Source organism: Protomyctophum bolini, assembly GCF_963924005.1.
Source record: "Protomyctophum bolini genome assembly, chromosome: 19".
NCBI lineage: Eukaryota > Metazoa > Chordata > Actinopteri > Myctophiformes > Myctophidae > Protomyctophum > Protomyctophum bolini.
This window is the reverse complement of record NC_137880.1, coordinates 19,145,511-19,162,960: the sequence shown is the minus strand read 5'-3', so window position 1 is coordinate 19,162,960 and position 17,450 is coordinate 19,145,511. Positions and strand designations below refer to the sequence as shown.

Here is a 17,450-nt window from a genome sequence, read left to right as displayed (position 1 = left end):
CAAAAAAAGGTCACAGTAGGAAAACAAAGGTTTGTTTTTCATTCCTAACCATTTGACCGTGTAGAGGTTTTCTTCTAACAGCAGCTCTATGGTACCATGGATGATAACGTGCTTCCCCTGTTCTAGGTACCTCACCCTGCTCTCTTGGCTATTATTTGGTTGCTATTTGTTCTTTGGTTGCTACACAGTTGAATCCTCAGTGTTAATTCATCCATTTGTAACTCTGAGTGTGTACAAAATAAATGTAATTTGGTTACATTTGTACATGCTCAGAATTAACTACTTAAACCCTATCGTGCTTTGTTGACCAGAATCCCCCAGGGCTCTGTATGTCCATTTTCTCACTCTACACCAAATCTCTTCGCTGAAAAAGCTCATCTACAAGCTGACTATGCGTCGCCAGCTGGTTGATCTGCCATTTTTGACAGAGTAATGTTCGCCCACAGAATATGGACGCAAGGGTTCAAGTGGATGAATTAATATTGAGGAATTGCTGTGTATTTATCCTTCTGCCCCTATGGTTGAACCCAATAAGTGTTGGCTATCCTCTCATCTCCCCCTCTCCTCTCTTTCTCTCCCCCTCTCTCCTTTTTGCCGGGGTTCAGTAGCCTGCAGACCCCACCGTATGTTAATCCCCCCCCCAAGCCAATGCTTGTAGGCAATTTAAAACTAGACTCTTCTTCTACGGTGAACAGGGCTGTGGTTTGCAGGCTGGGTGATGCACTTAAGTGTGTGTAGTGTACTGTATTCTGTGTGTGTTGTGTAAAAGTGTGTCTGTTTACTCCTGACAGGAAACTGGCGAAGAAGCGCAAAGACGCCATCGGAACGACGCGGCAGGAGATGACTCACATGGTGAACGCCATGGATCGTAGCTATGCCGACCAGAGCACGGTCCATGGAGAGGACCCTATGGCTGTGACCTTTATGGACTCTCACTCCAACTACAATACAAACAGATGTAGGTTTTCTTTGATTTGTTTTTTTTTAAGTTTAGCTATTTAAGACAAAGGCACAGTATACACACTTCACAGAGAAGGAAAAGGGGAGGGGGAACTGTTATGTTGAATAGGCGAAATATCGCAACTTTCTTATTTTCACTTACTCTGCAAACGGTACTCTGTGATTTAATGAATTAATACATTTTATTAATTAATTTATGTCTGCATGCAGCATGTCTTAAGTCTAAACCCTCAGTTGCCCTATTCTGAATCTAATTTATTCTATTAACATCTTAAAATTACTATACTTTCTATGACTGAGTTTTAATTTCTATTCTCCATTTACTTTATGAGTCTTACGACTCATAAATCAGTCTTATGTAAGGTTGGGTTCACACGGGCAGACGCAAAGACGTGTTGTGAGTTGATTTGGAGCCGCTACATGCATCATTGCGTCTTTGCAACGTCATGTCGCTGGCTTCCATTGACAATGAATGGTAGACTGCATCTTTTACATCTGCCCGTGTGAAACGCATCGTTAGGCTTAAGAGTCTACATAGGCTACAGAGGACCTAGATATTGGCATCTGGTCATTTGGAATTAATGTTCTGTCAAAGATAGCGGGTTGTGTCCTGTTGCTGTTAGGAACTATTTGTCATCCCGGTTGAAGTATGTGTGAAGCATGTCAGAAGTCTTGCGCTATTCAGGGCTTAAAGTTGTCAGTCCTGCGGACGGATTTCAGTCCTGAGGATTTCATAGGGGTCATTTAATGAGATCAGTGTAGATTTGCAAAAAATCTTTTTCAGTCTTGGGGTTCTTTTTGCTTTAAGCCCTGGCTATTTCTCGATCAGCCTGCCTGTTCCTCACCCTGTTTCTTCCAACAGTGCCCAACGATCCTCTGGTGCCCACAGCTGTGCTAGGTGAGACCACTGGCATGGTTAGACATGTCAACCCACCTCCCTGACCATACTGTAGCTCTCACCACCAACCACCCCCATTACAGCCTAAAAAGCCTTTGTGCTTGTAGTGCTGCCATTCGTGTGTCGTGTCGTGTTGTGTGTGTGTCAGTGCCCACGGCTGTGGCCATCCCCTGTCATTGTTATTACATAGGCCTCCCATATTTCCCTGTGTCCACAGGCCCCCTGTCTTGTGTGCTTGTGTGAATTGGATTATACACACACTCCTCAGCAGTTTCAGCAGGTGCTACTATACAGTACTGTAGGTAGAAAGTCGGGAGCTGAAGTGGTGGCTATTAATAGGCTATGTGACGAACTAAACTAAACTAAACTAAAAACTAATAATAAACAGAAAGGACTTTTGGGGCTACTTGCTGGTTATACCCACAATGGCTCACAGATAGTAATTATTCCTTTTAGCAATATAATATTATATATCAGTGGACAGATGATGGCAATTCATCTATCATAAATACTGTTTTTCAATATCTGAATAATTTCCCCGGTGCCCGTTTTCCACAGAGTAAAATCCCCAGAACCATAGTACTGTGTTCTCATTCTCTTGTAGAGTGCACTCTGCATAGAAGACATTCATGACACATTGTGAAATGCCTGCGAAAGAGTTCTGTGGCATTTTAAGTAGAAGACCAGCATCGTTGAGGATGTACTACCCTGCATATGTGTGTTTGGCTCTAGTGCCTTGTTTGCACTGAGCCTAGAAGCCCGATGTTTTCATAGAACTTATCCTCATTCCCTGGACATGTTGAGCCCAAGCCTGAGAGGCAGAATTTAGTAAACTGGTAGTGCTGCCAAGCTGAATGCAACTCCAACTCCACTGGTGAACAGCAGAAGTGTTTACTTCCATTGCAGTGCTGTCACTGCTGTGACACTGCGGTATGATGTGCAAACTCTAAACGGCTGCCATTTTTCTCCACAATGTTCTAATGCTTAATTTACGACTTCATCCCGTCGCGAATCTTTGGCTTAACACACCCTTAGGGCCAGGGTACACCACCCACGCGTACACAGCCTGCTCCTCCAAAATGGAGTTAATTAACACCCTGTTCCCCTGGCCTCTAATAGGAAGTGAAGGCTGCAGTAGCAATCTGTCTCAGCCAATCATATCACAGATCAGAAGGAAGCATCAGGAAGGAGTGAATTAAGAAGCAATGTCGGGTCAAGTTTATTGCTAATTGACCTGACAAGGGCTTAACGAACCCTCAACAGTCCTTAACGAGCCTAAACATCTTCAGAGCAGATGAAAGCATCATTTGGAAGAGACTAGCAGTGTCATTATTTTAATAAACAGTGTTGAACGTGCAATCGGTCGGTTGTGATTAAGAACCAAATTATCTATTAGTCAGCCTGTCTGTCTGTGTGTACAGTATTAATGTTGTTTCAAATTAGCACACACGGCACATGGATGATCTATTGCTACTGGTCTCTGTCCGTTTGAGCCATTAGGAATCTAATAAAACAGAAACTCACACATTATTAAATCCCAGTCCACTGTGGTTACTATATACTGCATAATTCTCCAAGTTCATCGCCACACACCTCACAGTGATTCCTGAGCATTTGCTAAATTTTCCAAATATTTTAAACATCTTGTGAGGATTTAATAGCTTGATTTATGGTTGGTGAACTCTGAAATAGATGGTTTCAATTTCAATGCCTACAATCAAGACTGACGTGGCGGTTCCTAACCACTAGAGGGCTGAGGTTTTCCTGTGAGCTCTATAGACAAACTAATCATCATTGTCAGTTAGCTTAGAATTAAAGTTTTATCTGGTTGCTCCCCTTGTGGAAGTCATGTACAATTGTACATTCTATGATAATTATATTTATTTGATATATCAAATTCCTACATTAATTTGTTAGGTCGGAGATTAAAGCTTATATAACTTTCTCATTTAGAAGTTAATTGTTACATCACTTTGTTCTCCTCTTGTTTGTGTCAAGCATGTCACCACTTTTGTTTGTGCTGGTCGTGTTGGCCAACATTCACCTGTTGTGATGTCTACTGTGTGTGGATCCAATTAGTAGTACCAAATAATAGTCAAACTAACTAACTGTGTGTTCATGTGAGTCTCACCTACTAATCACACTAACTCAGTTGAACTTAAACCTCTTTTCTTCTCTCCTACTGCTGCTCTGACCTGTACTGTAGTTCCTATCACTGGTGAGTGTATAGACAGAGGAACCAGACTGTTTGATGGCTGCTTTTGTATCAAACATAATGGATACTTTGGCACAAAACTGGCATGATGTGGCCATCATATCATGACTGGCAGGTTGTGTGTCTCCAGCCAAGTAGTTACATCCAGTAACCATGATTGTCTGTAGATTACGTTACATAAAAATCAATCTAATCGTCTAAAAAACAAATATAACAACAAAGTGCTGTACAGCATATGAATAAATGTAAGAGTTTGAATTAACCATAATGAACCCTGGCATTCCTATTCTTGGTCTGTCGTAATAGGCGAACATTTGGTGAAAATAGCAGATCTACAAGCTCAACACATTTCACGTCCCTGAAACAACATATTTTCAGATGGGGGTCCGGCAGCCAATTACATACTTTTGTGGTCCTTGATGTGAAATCATTTGAGAACCACTGACATAGAAAGTTAGAAACTTTTTCTTCAGAAAACTGTCTGGATTTTGAAGAGATTTGTAGAATTTGGTCTCAATGGGTTGAGGGAGTGAATGACTGACTGGCTCCTGGTTCTGACTGGTTTCCTACAGATGAGAACCACACTGCGTCCGCAGCGGAGAACAGCAGGCTGCTGGATGTTCCTCGGTACCACTGTGAAGGAACCGAGTCTCCCTACCAGACCGGACAGCTCCACCCCGCCATCCGAGTGGCCGACCTCCTGCAGCACATCAACCTGATGAAGACCTCCGACAGCTACGGCTTCAAGGAGGAGTACGAGGTCAGACGTTGTTAGGGTTGGAGGGTTGGAGATAATATCTGGAAACCCCTTACGTACTGTATTGTAAATAAGATAAAAGTGTGCTGTTTGTGTCTGGAACAAGCTTCTACATTTTCTTTCTTGCCTAGATCTCCTAACCCCCTCTTCTTCCCTTCCCTTCTTTGTTTTCTTAAATAAATAAAAACACGATGCACAAAAACGTGTAAAGCTGTGATGTAACATTAAAGATGATTCTGATTCTGACGCTTGTCGTGTTCACACAACGACAATGCAATGCTTAATTTACTAAATGTGACATCCCTGCCACCGTTTTCTGGGTGTCAAATCCATACCGACCTTGAAAACGGTTTCTGCCCACATTCAATACTATGGTGTTCAATGGAACAGAACATATGACAAGGAGTAGATCATGTGTTGCTTCATGAAGTGCATTCATCATGACGCCATGGTTTCTGTTGCAGAGTTTCTTTGAAGGCCAGTCGGCCTCCTGGGATGTGGCCAAGAAGGAAGGAAACCGCACCAAGAACCGCTATGGCAACATCATAGCATGTAAGAGCCTTAAAACACTCAGATACTGATGCAGTAGCTCCAGCAAGGCAACCTAGAGGTGTGCGTAGTTGAGTGGCTGTGTTTCAGATCCTCTGACAGCCCTAGATATTAAGCTAGTTTCACATTTGGCTTAGAATGGCTCAACTAATAAATAAATAAAAGCCATGTGAACAACCCTATTACCTGATAGTATTGACTCTATAACAGAATCACATCAACATCCACCACGGTAAAATCACCATGGCCCTATAACATTACCCAAAGCATTAGATCTGCTGAATGGGAAAAACGTATGATTGATAACAAAATATCTTACTCAAACTATTGGCCTGTCACTAAACAATTCTCTCTCACTCTTCCTCGCTTTTCCTCCCATGACTTTTCCCCCTCCCTGTGTCTCTCTTGTCTCCCTCCGCCCTCTCTCTCTCTCTCTCTCTCTCTCTCTCTCTCTCTAGATGACCACTCGAGGGTTATCCTCCAGCCAATCGAAGATGACCCCTCGTCCGACTACATCAACGCCAACTACATCGATGTAAGTGGAAACGCATCGAACGCTACTATTGGCTCCCAACGAAACCAACGAAACCACACCCCCTCGCTCGTATGTCAGGCCTCTATACCTTTATCGCGTCAATCAGTCCATCTGTCACCCTGCACACGCAGCCATCGTGCATACATCGTCCTGTTTTCTTCGCCGCTCTCCATCCCTCCATTCACGCAGCCTGTCATTCTAACAGTTGCACAGTTCATCTGTTTATCGATCTATGTCCACCATTCATCGCAGAAGTACAAGTTACATTGTTATTATACAAAACAACTTGCATGTCTCTCTCCAACCCAGCCTTCAGGCCACACGCCCATCCATCCATTCTATTCCATCCAACCACCTACTCACCGACCTTCCACCGATTCACCCCTCTTGTTCTGTCTACATGCTAACTCATTCATCAGCTTGTCACGACTCCACTTTCCACTCACCTTCACAACAATCTTCACACACATCTTCCATTTGGTGATGCTAATGCTGCTTTTTTGTATGCTCTGCTTTACTGCCATCATCAGCCATTATCTGTTGTCATTATCTCAGGCCTTTTATCGGCTTCCATGCACGCTGCCACTCACACTAGCGGCAACCTAGAACTATGGTGGAGAGAGAAGACGTCTCCTTGCTTATCACAGTTATCTCCTTAGCCCGAGTTAAGGCACTTGGGTAAAACCTAAGTTAAGTTGTTTACCGTTCTATTCTATATTTTGTCCCTATTATTACTATTTTGCTTCAATAAAAAAAAATCTAAATTTAAGTATTATTACATTCTGTTGGGAAATGTATTTAAAGAATGCAGCACTTTATTGAGAATCAGCTAGATCACCACATGAGGATACGTCTTTTCAATCCATTCTACTTCTCTGTTCCAGACCATGTTTTTTTTGCATGCCCTGTTCAAGCTTCCATTATATCAATACAACTTTTTATTTTTTCCTGATTGACTCACTGACATTGTTGTGCTTTCTTTCTTTCTTTCTTTCTTTCTTTCTTTCTTTCTTTCTTTCTTTCATTAATTTTCTCGTTACTTCTCTCGTTCTTTATCTCCTTTCTTTCTCTCCGTTCTTTCTCTCGTTCTTTCTGGCTGTGGCTTGGCCTGTAGATTTGGCTGTACAGGGATGTAAGTATCACTGTGTACTCTTTTCACCCATCAGCCAAGCCATACTGTACATCCCTTGAGTATTATCCCTCCAAACGTCCATCTTTCTGATGGTTTATCCATGCTAAGGCCTCTGCTGCGTGCATAAATCCCTCCATCTTAACACACTCCTCATCTATCCTTTCAAGTGAATTCTTACATTATTATCTTTTACATTCATAATATGATATGTCTGCTCCCTGTCTCTGGTATGTGTTGCCATCACACCTTCCTGTACACGTCTGAATGTTGTCACCTTACCCTCTTAGTGTCAGATATCGTCTGGGATATGGCATAAGTGTTTCCTTTTCCTGGTTTTAATCACTTAAAGGACCACTTTACCACTTTTCAAGGGTTTTTATATATTAGTTTATAATTGGTCCTCACTAATGTTCATGATAAAATACCAATGCCAATACTTTTCTACTTGGTCTGTGTCTCATAGGAGGGCTGTGGGCAGTTCAGAAACCCATCTACCACTACCAGTGACATCATCGTTAGGCAGATGTCTTTTTAAACAAGATTATTATTGTTATTATTTTATCATGATAATGATGGCTTCCATTATCGCATTGCAGCTTTTCAGGAATAGAAAGCCTGCAGTTTCTATTAGCTTGGATTCCCCATCGGCGATATCACTGGTGGACGGGTTTTATCATGAACATTAGTGAGGACCAATTATATGAAGATAGGTTGGAAAGTGGTGAAGTAAGCCTTATTTTATACTTTAAAAAATGACTTATCTGGAAGCTTGCAATGCGTCCTATAGCCCCCTAAAAGTCAAAGATATTGTCATATCGCCCAGCCTAATTTGTAACGGAACTATGAAATAAATAAAAACACCAAAGCATTTGGAAATAGTTGCCAAAAATCAGCTTGATGTAAAAATAATTATCTTCTGCAGTGTGGCTATTTCCAAATCCTGCTGTGATTTTCTATGTATGTGACTACGGTATGTGTATGCTTGGTACTGACTGTAACTGAGCGCCCACCTGCCAAGAAGCACACCTCCTGCTCCACATCCTGTCTTAATGAGAATAGTTTGGCTACGTTGTTATAAGGTCCCCGAGTTGCATCCCATTGCAGAGAAATAAGTGTCGTCACTTGCAAATAGACATAATGGAGAAATCTATCTTTGTTGTACACCAACGTTTTTCTAAAGCATTGTGTCCGACTCCTAGTCCTTACCCTAGAGTAGACAATCATTGTATTGTATATTCTGTTGTGCTAACGCTCACATTGTTAGTATCTCATTTCGCACATTGCCTCGTTTGTAAGGGACTGACGTTGTCACTGAAGGACAAAGCCAGCATTGTTTTCCCAACATCTGACAAGTTGCAAAGAGAGGGATTCCTCCAGCTGTAATGAGTGTCTATAATATTCATGAATGCAAGCTGAGGCTTATTGCTTAATATCGCTGCTGCTGTTTGGTTCATTGTTCTGTATCTGTCTTATCCCAGGGTTACCAGAGACCAAGTCACTACATCGCTACTCAGGGTGAGACCCCCCCCCCCTCCCCACACACACACACACACACACACACACACACACACACACACACACACACACACACACACACACACACACACACACACACACACACACACACACACACACGCGCGCACACACATGCACACTATACACAGAATCGACCTACAATACACAAACATATACATTTTTAATAGACCCGATATTCACTACAGCCGCCTGTCTGTGTCTGTGTCTGTGCAGGTCCAGTTCATGAGACGGTGTATGACTTCTGGAGGATGGTGTGGCAGGAGCAATCAGCCTGCATTGTCATGGTAACCAATTTGGTGGAGGTTGGAAGGGTATGTTGACAATTTACATTTTAGGCATTTAGCAGACATTGTCCTGTTCTACTCCATCATATTATACCTGTGCCATTCTAACCATCCTATAGATAGGTTATAATATCATATTGTTGTTGTCTCCATATTTCGACTTTTTACGTTCTCTTTAGTTTTTTTTGTAAATGAAGGCCCTATTACTTCATCATACAAGAGTGTCACACTAAAGTAGTGCAAATAGCTGATCTATATTGCCGCTTTCACTATTTTCAAATATCATTTTAAAATAATAATAAAAAATGAATGGGTTTTATACAAGGTTTCCAGGCGACAGCAACAGCATGTGTCATGCTTTCCAACAGGTCAAGTGCTACAAGTACTGGCCTGATGATGCCGAGGTGTATGGAGACTTCAAGGTGACCTTCGTGGAGGTGGAGCCTCTGGCTGAATACGTGGTCCGGACCTTCACTTTGGAGAGGGTGAGTCATCCTGTTAAAGGTTGCAGCAGCTAATCCAACTAGTTACTTTTTACCACTTGAACCATATTTTCGGCTATCTTTGGCCATTCAAAAATAGAAGATCTACAAGCTCATAGCATGGCTTTTGTGGGCAAATCTTTTAATAATTAATGTATAAATATATTTTAAAGCAAACCATAATGCGAGTCAGGCTCCCTGGAACAACATATTTAAGAGATCGGAGCCGGGGGCTAACGCATATCAATTTTGAGGGTCCTTTTGACTTGAAAAAGTTTGAGCACCACTGCAACATATGTTTGTTTTTTTAAGGAAAACTGATTTTGATTTCCGTAAACTTGTGTAAAAAAGCAAAACAAAAAAGGCGTATAAAATAAGACTTAAATATTAATTAGGGAGTTTGTCTCGTCTCTCCTCAGCGTGGATCCAACGAGGTGCGGGAGGTCAAGCAGTTCCACTTCACCGGCTGGCCTGACCATGGCGTCCCGTACCACGCCACAGGACTACTGTCCTTCATCCGCCGGGTGAAGATCTCCAACCCACCCTCTGCTGGGCCCATAGTGGTCCACTGCAGGTATGTACACACCTCTGCATAACAACCCACCCTCTGCTGGGCCCATAGTGGTCCACTGCAGACCTGTACACACCTCTGCATAACAACCCACCCTCTGCTGGGCCCATAGTGGTCCACTGCAGACCTGTACACACCTCTGCATTAACAACCCACCCTCTGCTGGGCCCATAGTGGTCCACTGCAGGTATGTACACACCTCTGCATAACAACCCACCCTCTGCTGGGCCCATAGTGGTCCACTGCAGACCTGTACACACCTCTGCATAACAACCCACCCTCTGCTGGGCCCATAGTGGTCCACTGCAGACCTGTACACACATCTGCATAACAACCCACCCTCTGCTGGGCCCATAGTGGTCCACTGCAGACCTGTACACACATCTGCATAATGACACACAGACTGTAGGCAATATTTATAAGTGTGTACGGTATGTGTTTTTACCACATAACTAATTTCACGAGTCAAGTCCATAGAAAATAATTTCGGACATAAAAAATAAGCAGGGCATAGCAGTGGCGGCCATTTTGAAAACCTCATTCGATTTCCCCTTAGAGAAATATTTATATAAATAATGTTAAGCCTGGAACTAACGCCATCCGGGCTTCTGGTGAATCATGACCATAAAACATTTGATTGTGTGTCAAAAAAAGATTATATTCTATATTTACAATTACCTATAATGATGTGCCCAAAATGCCCAAAATATGCCAGGCTCATTGTGGATAATTGGTCTGTTTATTTGTCACTCATGGCGTGTCTCTGTCTCCCTCTGGTGGCCGTGTGTAGCGCTGGAGCAGGGCGTACGGGCTGTTTCATAGTGATTGACATCATGCTGGACATGGCTGAGAGGGAAGGAGTGGTGGACATCTACAACTGTGTGAAGGCCCTGCGCTCCCGGAGGATCAACATGGTACAGACTGAGGTGACTACATTACCCATCAGCCATCACCATCTGCATCACACAAAACTACAACACTTGTAAACCCCACCACTGTATAAGCACCCATACGGTGCAGCATGGAGGTGAACACTGTACCCATCAACTCATTCTGTGCCAAGGACGTGTTCGGACGTGTTTTTGTATTTTATTTATTCAAAGGTGCTCAGTGCCAATCACGTGTTCTTTTTTTACTCTTGGCTAACCTATGGTTCACTGTTCAATCCCAGTGAAGCGAGGCACCTATAGTGGCCGCTAAAATGGCCTCCCATCCTCTAAGTACTTGTTCCTTTTTCGAACACTCATATTCGTCTTCTTGTATCATTCCACTTTTGCCGCGACCTCTATTACATTTTTAATGGGCTCTAAATACTGAACAGGTGCACGGATTTACAAGCAGAGTTTTGTTCCCGAAATTGCGCAGGTATTGGCTCTCTTATTATCAACGGTCTGGGGTGCAATGCGATCGTAGTGAAGATGAATATTCTGTGACTACTTAATATTTGGGTTAACCTCTGCACTGAATGAGTTAACATCCACATCACAGAATGCTCACACCATCGTCGTCGTCGTCGTCGTCATCATCATCATCATCATCATCATCATCATCATCATGATATATCAATGCGGAAAAATGTCCTTCAGTCTCTGTTGCACTCATTAGAAATATTCCATTAGAAATAATTTAGGAACTGACATTGAAATTCAAAATAAATCAGAATATCTTAAAAGTGAATAAGGTCCTCATACTGTAGTATATAGCTTAAATGAATAAGAATAGATTAAGGAAAATGGAGGTGAAAATCATACAGATGACTACATCTAAGAATCTTATTTAATGCTTATGTATAATAAGTTATTATACATGTACATTAGTATTTTTAAGTTAAAAGATAGAAGATCAAGATTTTGCTGGTATAATATAACTGTATAAACCTTTTCATGCAAAAGCAGTGTTAGGTTTTCTTATTTAGTCAGTTCACTCCCTGAATTGAATAAAGTTAAGTAAAATGGAAGACACACACACACACACACACACACACACACACACACACACACACACACACACACACACACACACACACACACACACACTCTCTTTCCTCAACTTCAGCTCCCATCATCCACCACTCAGAGTCCGCTCTCTCTATCAACAACAGTTACAACTAACTGACTGCCTGCTGTTGTGTGTGAGCATGTGTGCATGCTTATGTGCAGGTGGGGTTAGGGGGGAAGGAATCCATTCCTCTGCATTGATGCCCCCCTGTGGAGATATGTTTTATGTCTGCCTGGAGTCAAATTAATGACATGGATTTCCTTTTACTGCAGACTGTTCTGATATGTTGGATATTTATGTTTGATAATGTCATAATTTAACAATTTAATTAAAAGAAAATGTGTTTGTTGACCACGTGGCCTTAACCCTTGCCTGGAATTCCTATTTGGGTGAAAGATAAATGAATTCATTAAAAACATTGATGCCGTTTGTCATACAAAGAAGAATGTAGGGCTTTAGTGAGTACCCTCTGTTTTTTATTTATTTATTAATCTAACCCTGTGTATAACCTTGCGCTACATTTTTAGGAGCAGTACATATTTATCCACGATGCCATCCTGGAGGCGTGCCTGTGTGGGGAAACGGCCATCCCAGTGTGTGAGTTCAAGGCCGCCTTCTACGAACTGATCCGCATCGACTCCCAAACAAACTCCTCACACCTAAAGGATGAGTTCCAGGTAGGCGTTTCCCTCCTGTGCTACCACGACAACACCTGAGCCATGTTTTATTGGAGTGTCTCGTCTTAAACTCCTGCAGTCTTACAGAAAACTGGATCTGAGGCTGAGCTACAGTAGCCTACAACCCACTTTTTGGGTCTATTCCAAATCTCTTCGCCAAAAATAGCAGATCTACAAGCTCACAATGTCTCACGATATGTCACATTGCGACACATTGTGATCTTGTAGATTTGCTATTTTCTACTAATGTTTTCTGCAGAATATTGATGCCGGGGTTAAGTCTCATGCCAGGATTATAAAATGCAAAAAAATAAATAGGAAAGGAAAGGAAAGGAAAGGAAAGGAAAGGAAAGGAAAGGAAAATAAAATAAAATAAAATAAAATAAAATAAAATAAAATAAAATAAAATAAAATAAAAATAATGCAAATCATTCACTTCAGAACAACTGAAAGCTGCTCAATAAACAGCCTACACAAAAGTAGCAACATTTTGAAACAATATCGGTAACATGAAAAACTAAATGTATATATCCTTATACTGTATATCCATAATTATAATTTATGTTCCCATTTGGACGCTTTTCTTTGAAAAATCAATCGGCAAATACCTTGTGTTCAAAAATGTAATTTAACCACTTAAATCCATTTATACTTCATTGACCGGGGTCCCGTCTCCTCTAAACAAAATCTCTTCTGTGAAAGTATCTGATCATTGAGATCTGCTAATCTGTCAGAATGTTGGCCTAGAATAGGCACAGTGTACAGTGGTTCAGTCTATCTGTCAGAATGTTGGCCTAGAATAGGCACAGTGTACAGTGGTTCAGATCATTGAGATCTGCTAATCTGTCAGAATGTTGGCCTAGAATAGGCACAGTGTACAGTGGTTCAGTCTATCTGTCAGAATGTTGGCCTAGAATAGGCACAGTGTACAGTGGTTCAGTCTATCTGTCAGAATGTTGGCCTAGAATAGGCACAGTGTACAGTGGTTCAGTCTATCTGTCAGAATGTTGGCCTAGAATAGGCACAGTGTACAGTGGTTCAGTCTATCTGTCAGAATGTTGGCCTAGAATAGGCACAGTGTACAGTGGTTCAGTCTATCTGTCAGAATGTTGGCCTAGAATAGGCACAGTGTACAGTGTGCATTGTCTGCAGTGGTGGAAAGTACTTACTTACGGACTGTACTTAAGTACAATCTTTTTTTTTTTTACTTGAGTATTTCCAAATTTCAGTACTTTTACTTATACTCCACTACATCTCAGAGGCAAATATTGTTCTTTTGCTAGTTACTTTGTAGATTTCGATATTAAAAAACAAACAGTAACCACATCAGCCCTATATAACTTTTGGCCATTTGTAAATAGCCGATCTACAAGCTCACAATGCGTCACGATCTTGTAGATCTGCTATTTTCAAAAGATTTTTATACATTTGAACCATATATCTTCATTACTTCATTGATACTTTTACTTATGTAAAACATGTGAGGATTTTTTCCACCACTAACTGACTGACTGTGTGTGTCTGTGTGTGTGTGTGTGTGTGTGTGTGTGTGTGTGTGTGTGTGCGTGTGTGCGCGTGTGTGCGTGTGTGTGTGTGTGTGTGTGTGTGTGCGTGTGTGTGTGCGTCTTGGCCTTAGACGTTAAACTCGGTGACGCCCCAGCCTCAGCCGGAGGACTGCAGCATCGCCTTGTTGCCTAGGAACCAGGAGAAGAACCGCTTCATGGACGGTCTGCCTCCCGACAGGTGTCTGCCCTTCCTCATCACCATCGACGGAGAGAGCAGCAACTACATCAACGCTGCGCTAATGGATGTACGTCTACAACGCACACAACTCACACATAATAGCACACATTATGCACTTTACCTCAAAAAGGATGGGTCATTTTCAACGCATTAGCAACTGTGACACGATGGAATCCTGATACTCAGTTGCTACCGTACGTGCACTATGTTCTGTTAACTTTTTCACTGCCGCTAGGTGGCAGCATACGCTCACCTAAGGAATGCCACCCGTCCACTCTAACTCTACGATCCTTGGTTCCTTTCAGGGTTATTCAGGGAGCTGTTGTTATGAGCACAGTGATCAGTCGCGTTAGCTCAGACCCCTTAGCTATCATTACAACCAGTCACATGTGCTCAGCGACGCGATACAAACTCACAAATGATTTACGATCGGCGGATCGTAAATGGCTCACCATGGACAGCGCTCGAACCTTTTGAGATACAGCGCTTTGAAAATCATGTTATAATGGAGGCTCAATGGAGCTGGTGGGGACGGAGGCTCTCCATATTAACCAGAGCAATACTAAAAGGTAAATTGACGGTCGCTGCTTTCATATATGGAGTATACGGGTGTCTACGAACGTACGCGTAGTTAGCACCAGTAGGTACCGATAGCCTAGCTACGTTTATAAACGTAGATAGCAGCGAAAACGTTAACGCTGCAATCCGGGAACTTGTTTTAGGGAATGGTTTTGAGAGGTGGTTTGAGACACTCGGATCCTGTGTTCGGGTAGGACCACTACTGGTTGAAAAGAGGATTTGCATGAAGATCAGAAGGCAATGTCTCCTCTGCCCATGCAAGTGTTCCGTCTCAGCTCCACAGTAGTAGTGGCCCTTGTGTGGAAGAGCCGGGTTTAAATCTCGATTCCCGAGTCTGTCATTACATATCGCCGTTTCAAAATAAGTTGTAAATGAGTTTTAACATTTTGTGAAACAGGTATGCAGGGCATGGCCTGGCATGGCCAGACTAATATCACTGCGTAGATATTGGCAGATTGGTCTGGTTTCCAGGCTAGGGCATCAACAAATAATTTGTCAGGTGTGAGACAGACTGATGTTTTTCTGCCATTGAGCCTAATTTAAACCTGGTGACACGATGGTGGCACACAAAAGAACAGATTTTCACCAAGCAACTAGTTCTACTGTATTAGGCCTCGGTGTCTTCTTCCTAATTGAATGGCAGGCGTCCCAAGCTGCAGATGTGTTTAAAATGGAGCATCCTTTTAACACTGTATACTATTATACACGCAACAATTTTGTACAGGCATATGTGTTTATACACATCCACATATTTACACAAGCAACGTGAACATACACATTGCCAAATGATGCATCATGAAAATGATTATATGTATCTACACACATTTATACACACAGAGACCCCCTTTCCTGTTTGTGTGATGCTGTGTTTGTGGTTTTTAGCAGCAGAAGGCTAGAGACAAATCCAGGTTCTGAAAAGACCGCTAGCTTCTCTGGCCATCAACCAATCACTGAGCAGCTCACTGGAAAGTAACCACTGTGAGACCAATCCCTGACAGCCTCTTGGACAGGTTTACATCAATGATAGTCCACATGTATAATTAAATCGCTTTGATTGGTAGTTTTATGCAATTTATTTATCCCATTAACGCTCTGTCGTACCATGGAGTCCCCCGACAAAAATAGCCGCTCTACAAGCTGACAGCGCGCCGCATGGTAATGCATTGTGAGCTTGTAGATCAGCTATTTTCGGCAAGCGAGTCAATCGTACGACCAAGCATGAAATGGGTGTTAATAGAGCGAATACTCTGTTCCGTGTGAGGTAACAGCAAACTGGCCGCCGTGTGAAGTGAAGAGGTGAAAAGATATAACGGAGCTCCTCTGAAAGAGAGCAGTGCTATATCTGTTCATCACTTCATGGCTGACGAGGGTTTTTCTGTTTTTATCACAGAGTAAACAGTGGGGGAGGGTGACCATATTCACACAGACAATATTTTGCTCTTAGGTCACACTAGGAGCTAAATGGCCGCAGTGTGAACATGGCCACTGGCCAAGTTCTTGTGCTGGACCAAAACTCTAAATGTTGTCGTTTCAGGAAATCTAGTTTAGTGAGGTTCTAAGTCGTAATATCAGTTCTAATAAAAGACCCTGGTCGATCAAATAAGTATGTGAGTCAAATTTAAACCCTTGCTTGGCTCCTTTCTAATAATAATACTAAAAAAGGAAGAAGTAGAGATGATGACAATGATCATATTCGTGCAATTGAGTCCAGTTTTCAAAAGCTATACTTTTTGGCCTCTCCCTAATCAAGCTGTCAGAAGAGTTCCAGGTAATGGGATTTTTAATTCAAATCTCTGATACTGGATTTGTTTCATGGCTTCAGTGTCTTTCAGGTTCATGCCAAGCACAGTCATAAATACCCTAGTCTCGCGTAGCCAGGTGATCGGTCATCGGAGATCTTTGTCAACTGAAACGTCTGGGGACTTCTAAATTCAATATAGGGGCTAAAGCCCCTATACTTCTGAGATTTAAAAAAAAAGGGAAAAAAGAAAAAGAAAAGCTGTAGCTGTTCTGGCCCATATGTTGAATTTAGGTGTTACCAGACATTTGGGTTGGTGGAGATCTATTGTCCGGCTACGCCAGACTGTGAACATCCTAACCCGTGTCCTGACCCCCTCCCATATAAGCCTTGTGTAATGATGTCTGCGGTGCCTTGGTCACCAAACTCATTCACATCCACCATCGTACCACATTCCTCATAATAAGCTGGGCTCATGTCGGTCCATTACATTTCAGTAACCGATATTATGAACACCATTATGCATTATAAACATTCTTATATTGCATGATATAATCTGCTTATAACATCATATACTTATTGTTAGTTAATTAAGTAAATATTTTGTTTTTAATATATTTATTACCCAATGACCGCTTATATAGTGGCTTGTAATCACAATAAAATGCATTTTTTTTGTTTTGTTCTGAAGCATTAATGCCTATAAATATAATTATACAGTGTTGTAAGCACATTGTAATGCATTCTACGTGTGTTTTAATGCATTAGAGACATGGGCTTCATGGAAAGTGTTAAT

General features: G+C 42.0%; 1 protein-coding gene across 7 annotated transcripts in view; it reads left to right on the top strand.

Moving 5' to 3' along the window:
- ptprk (protein tyrosine phosphatase receptor type K) overlaps positions 1-17,450 on the top strand; it is a 126,703-nt gene that overhangs the window by 100,677 nt on the left and 8,576 nt on the right. For 2 of the 7 annotated variants that reach the window (XM_080790758.1, XM_080790757.1), the window contains 12 exons: positions 792-958; positions 1,823-1,858; positions 4,646-4,833; positions 5,295-5,382; positions 5,838-5,983; positions 8,525-8,561; positions 8,796-8,893; positions 9,235-9,351; positions 9,768-9,922; positions 10,710-10,845; positions 12,445-12,594; positions 14,231-14,404. In XM_080790758.1, the coding sequence (XP_080646884.1) occupies positions 792-958; positions 1,823-1,858; positions 4,646-4,833; positions 5,295-5,382; positions 5,838-5,983; positions 8,525-8,561; positions 8,796-8,893; positions 9,235-9,351; positions 9,768-9,922; positions 10,710-10,845; positions 12,445-12,594; positions 14,231-14,404 (1,492 nt within the window). The remainder of the gene's footprint in view (positions 1-791; positions 959-1,822; positions 1,859-4,645; positions 4,834-5,294; positions 5,383-5,837; positions 5,984-8,524; positions 8,562-8,795; positions 8,894-9,234; positions 9,352-9,767; positions 9,923-10,709; positions 10,846-12,444; positions 12,595-14,230; positions 14,405-17,450) is intronic. The other 5 variants (XM_080790763.1, XM_080790762.1, XM_080790760.1 and 2 more) reach the window with 3 other exon arrangements.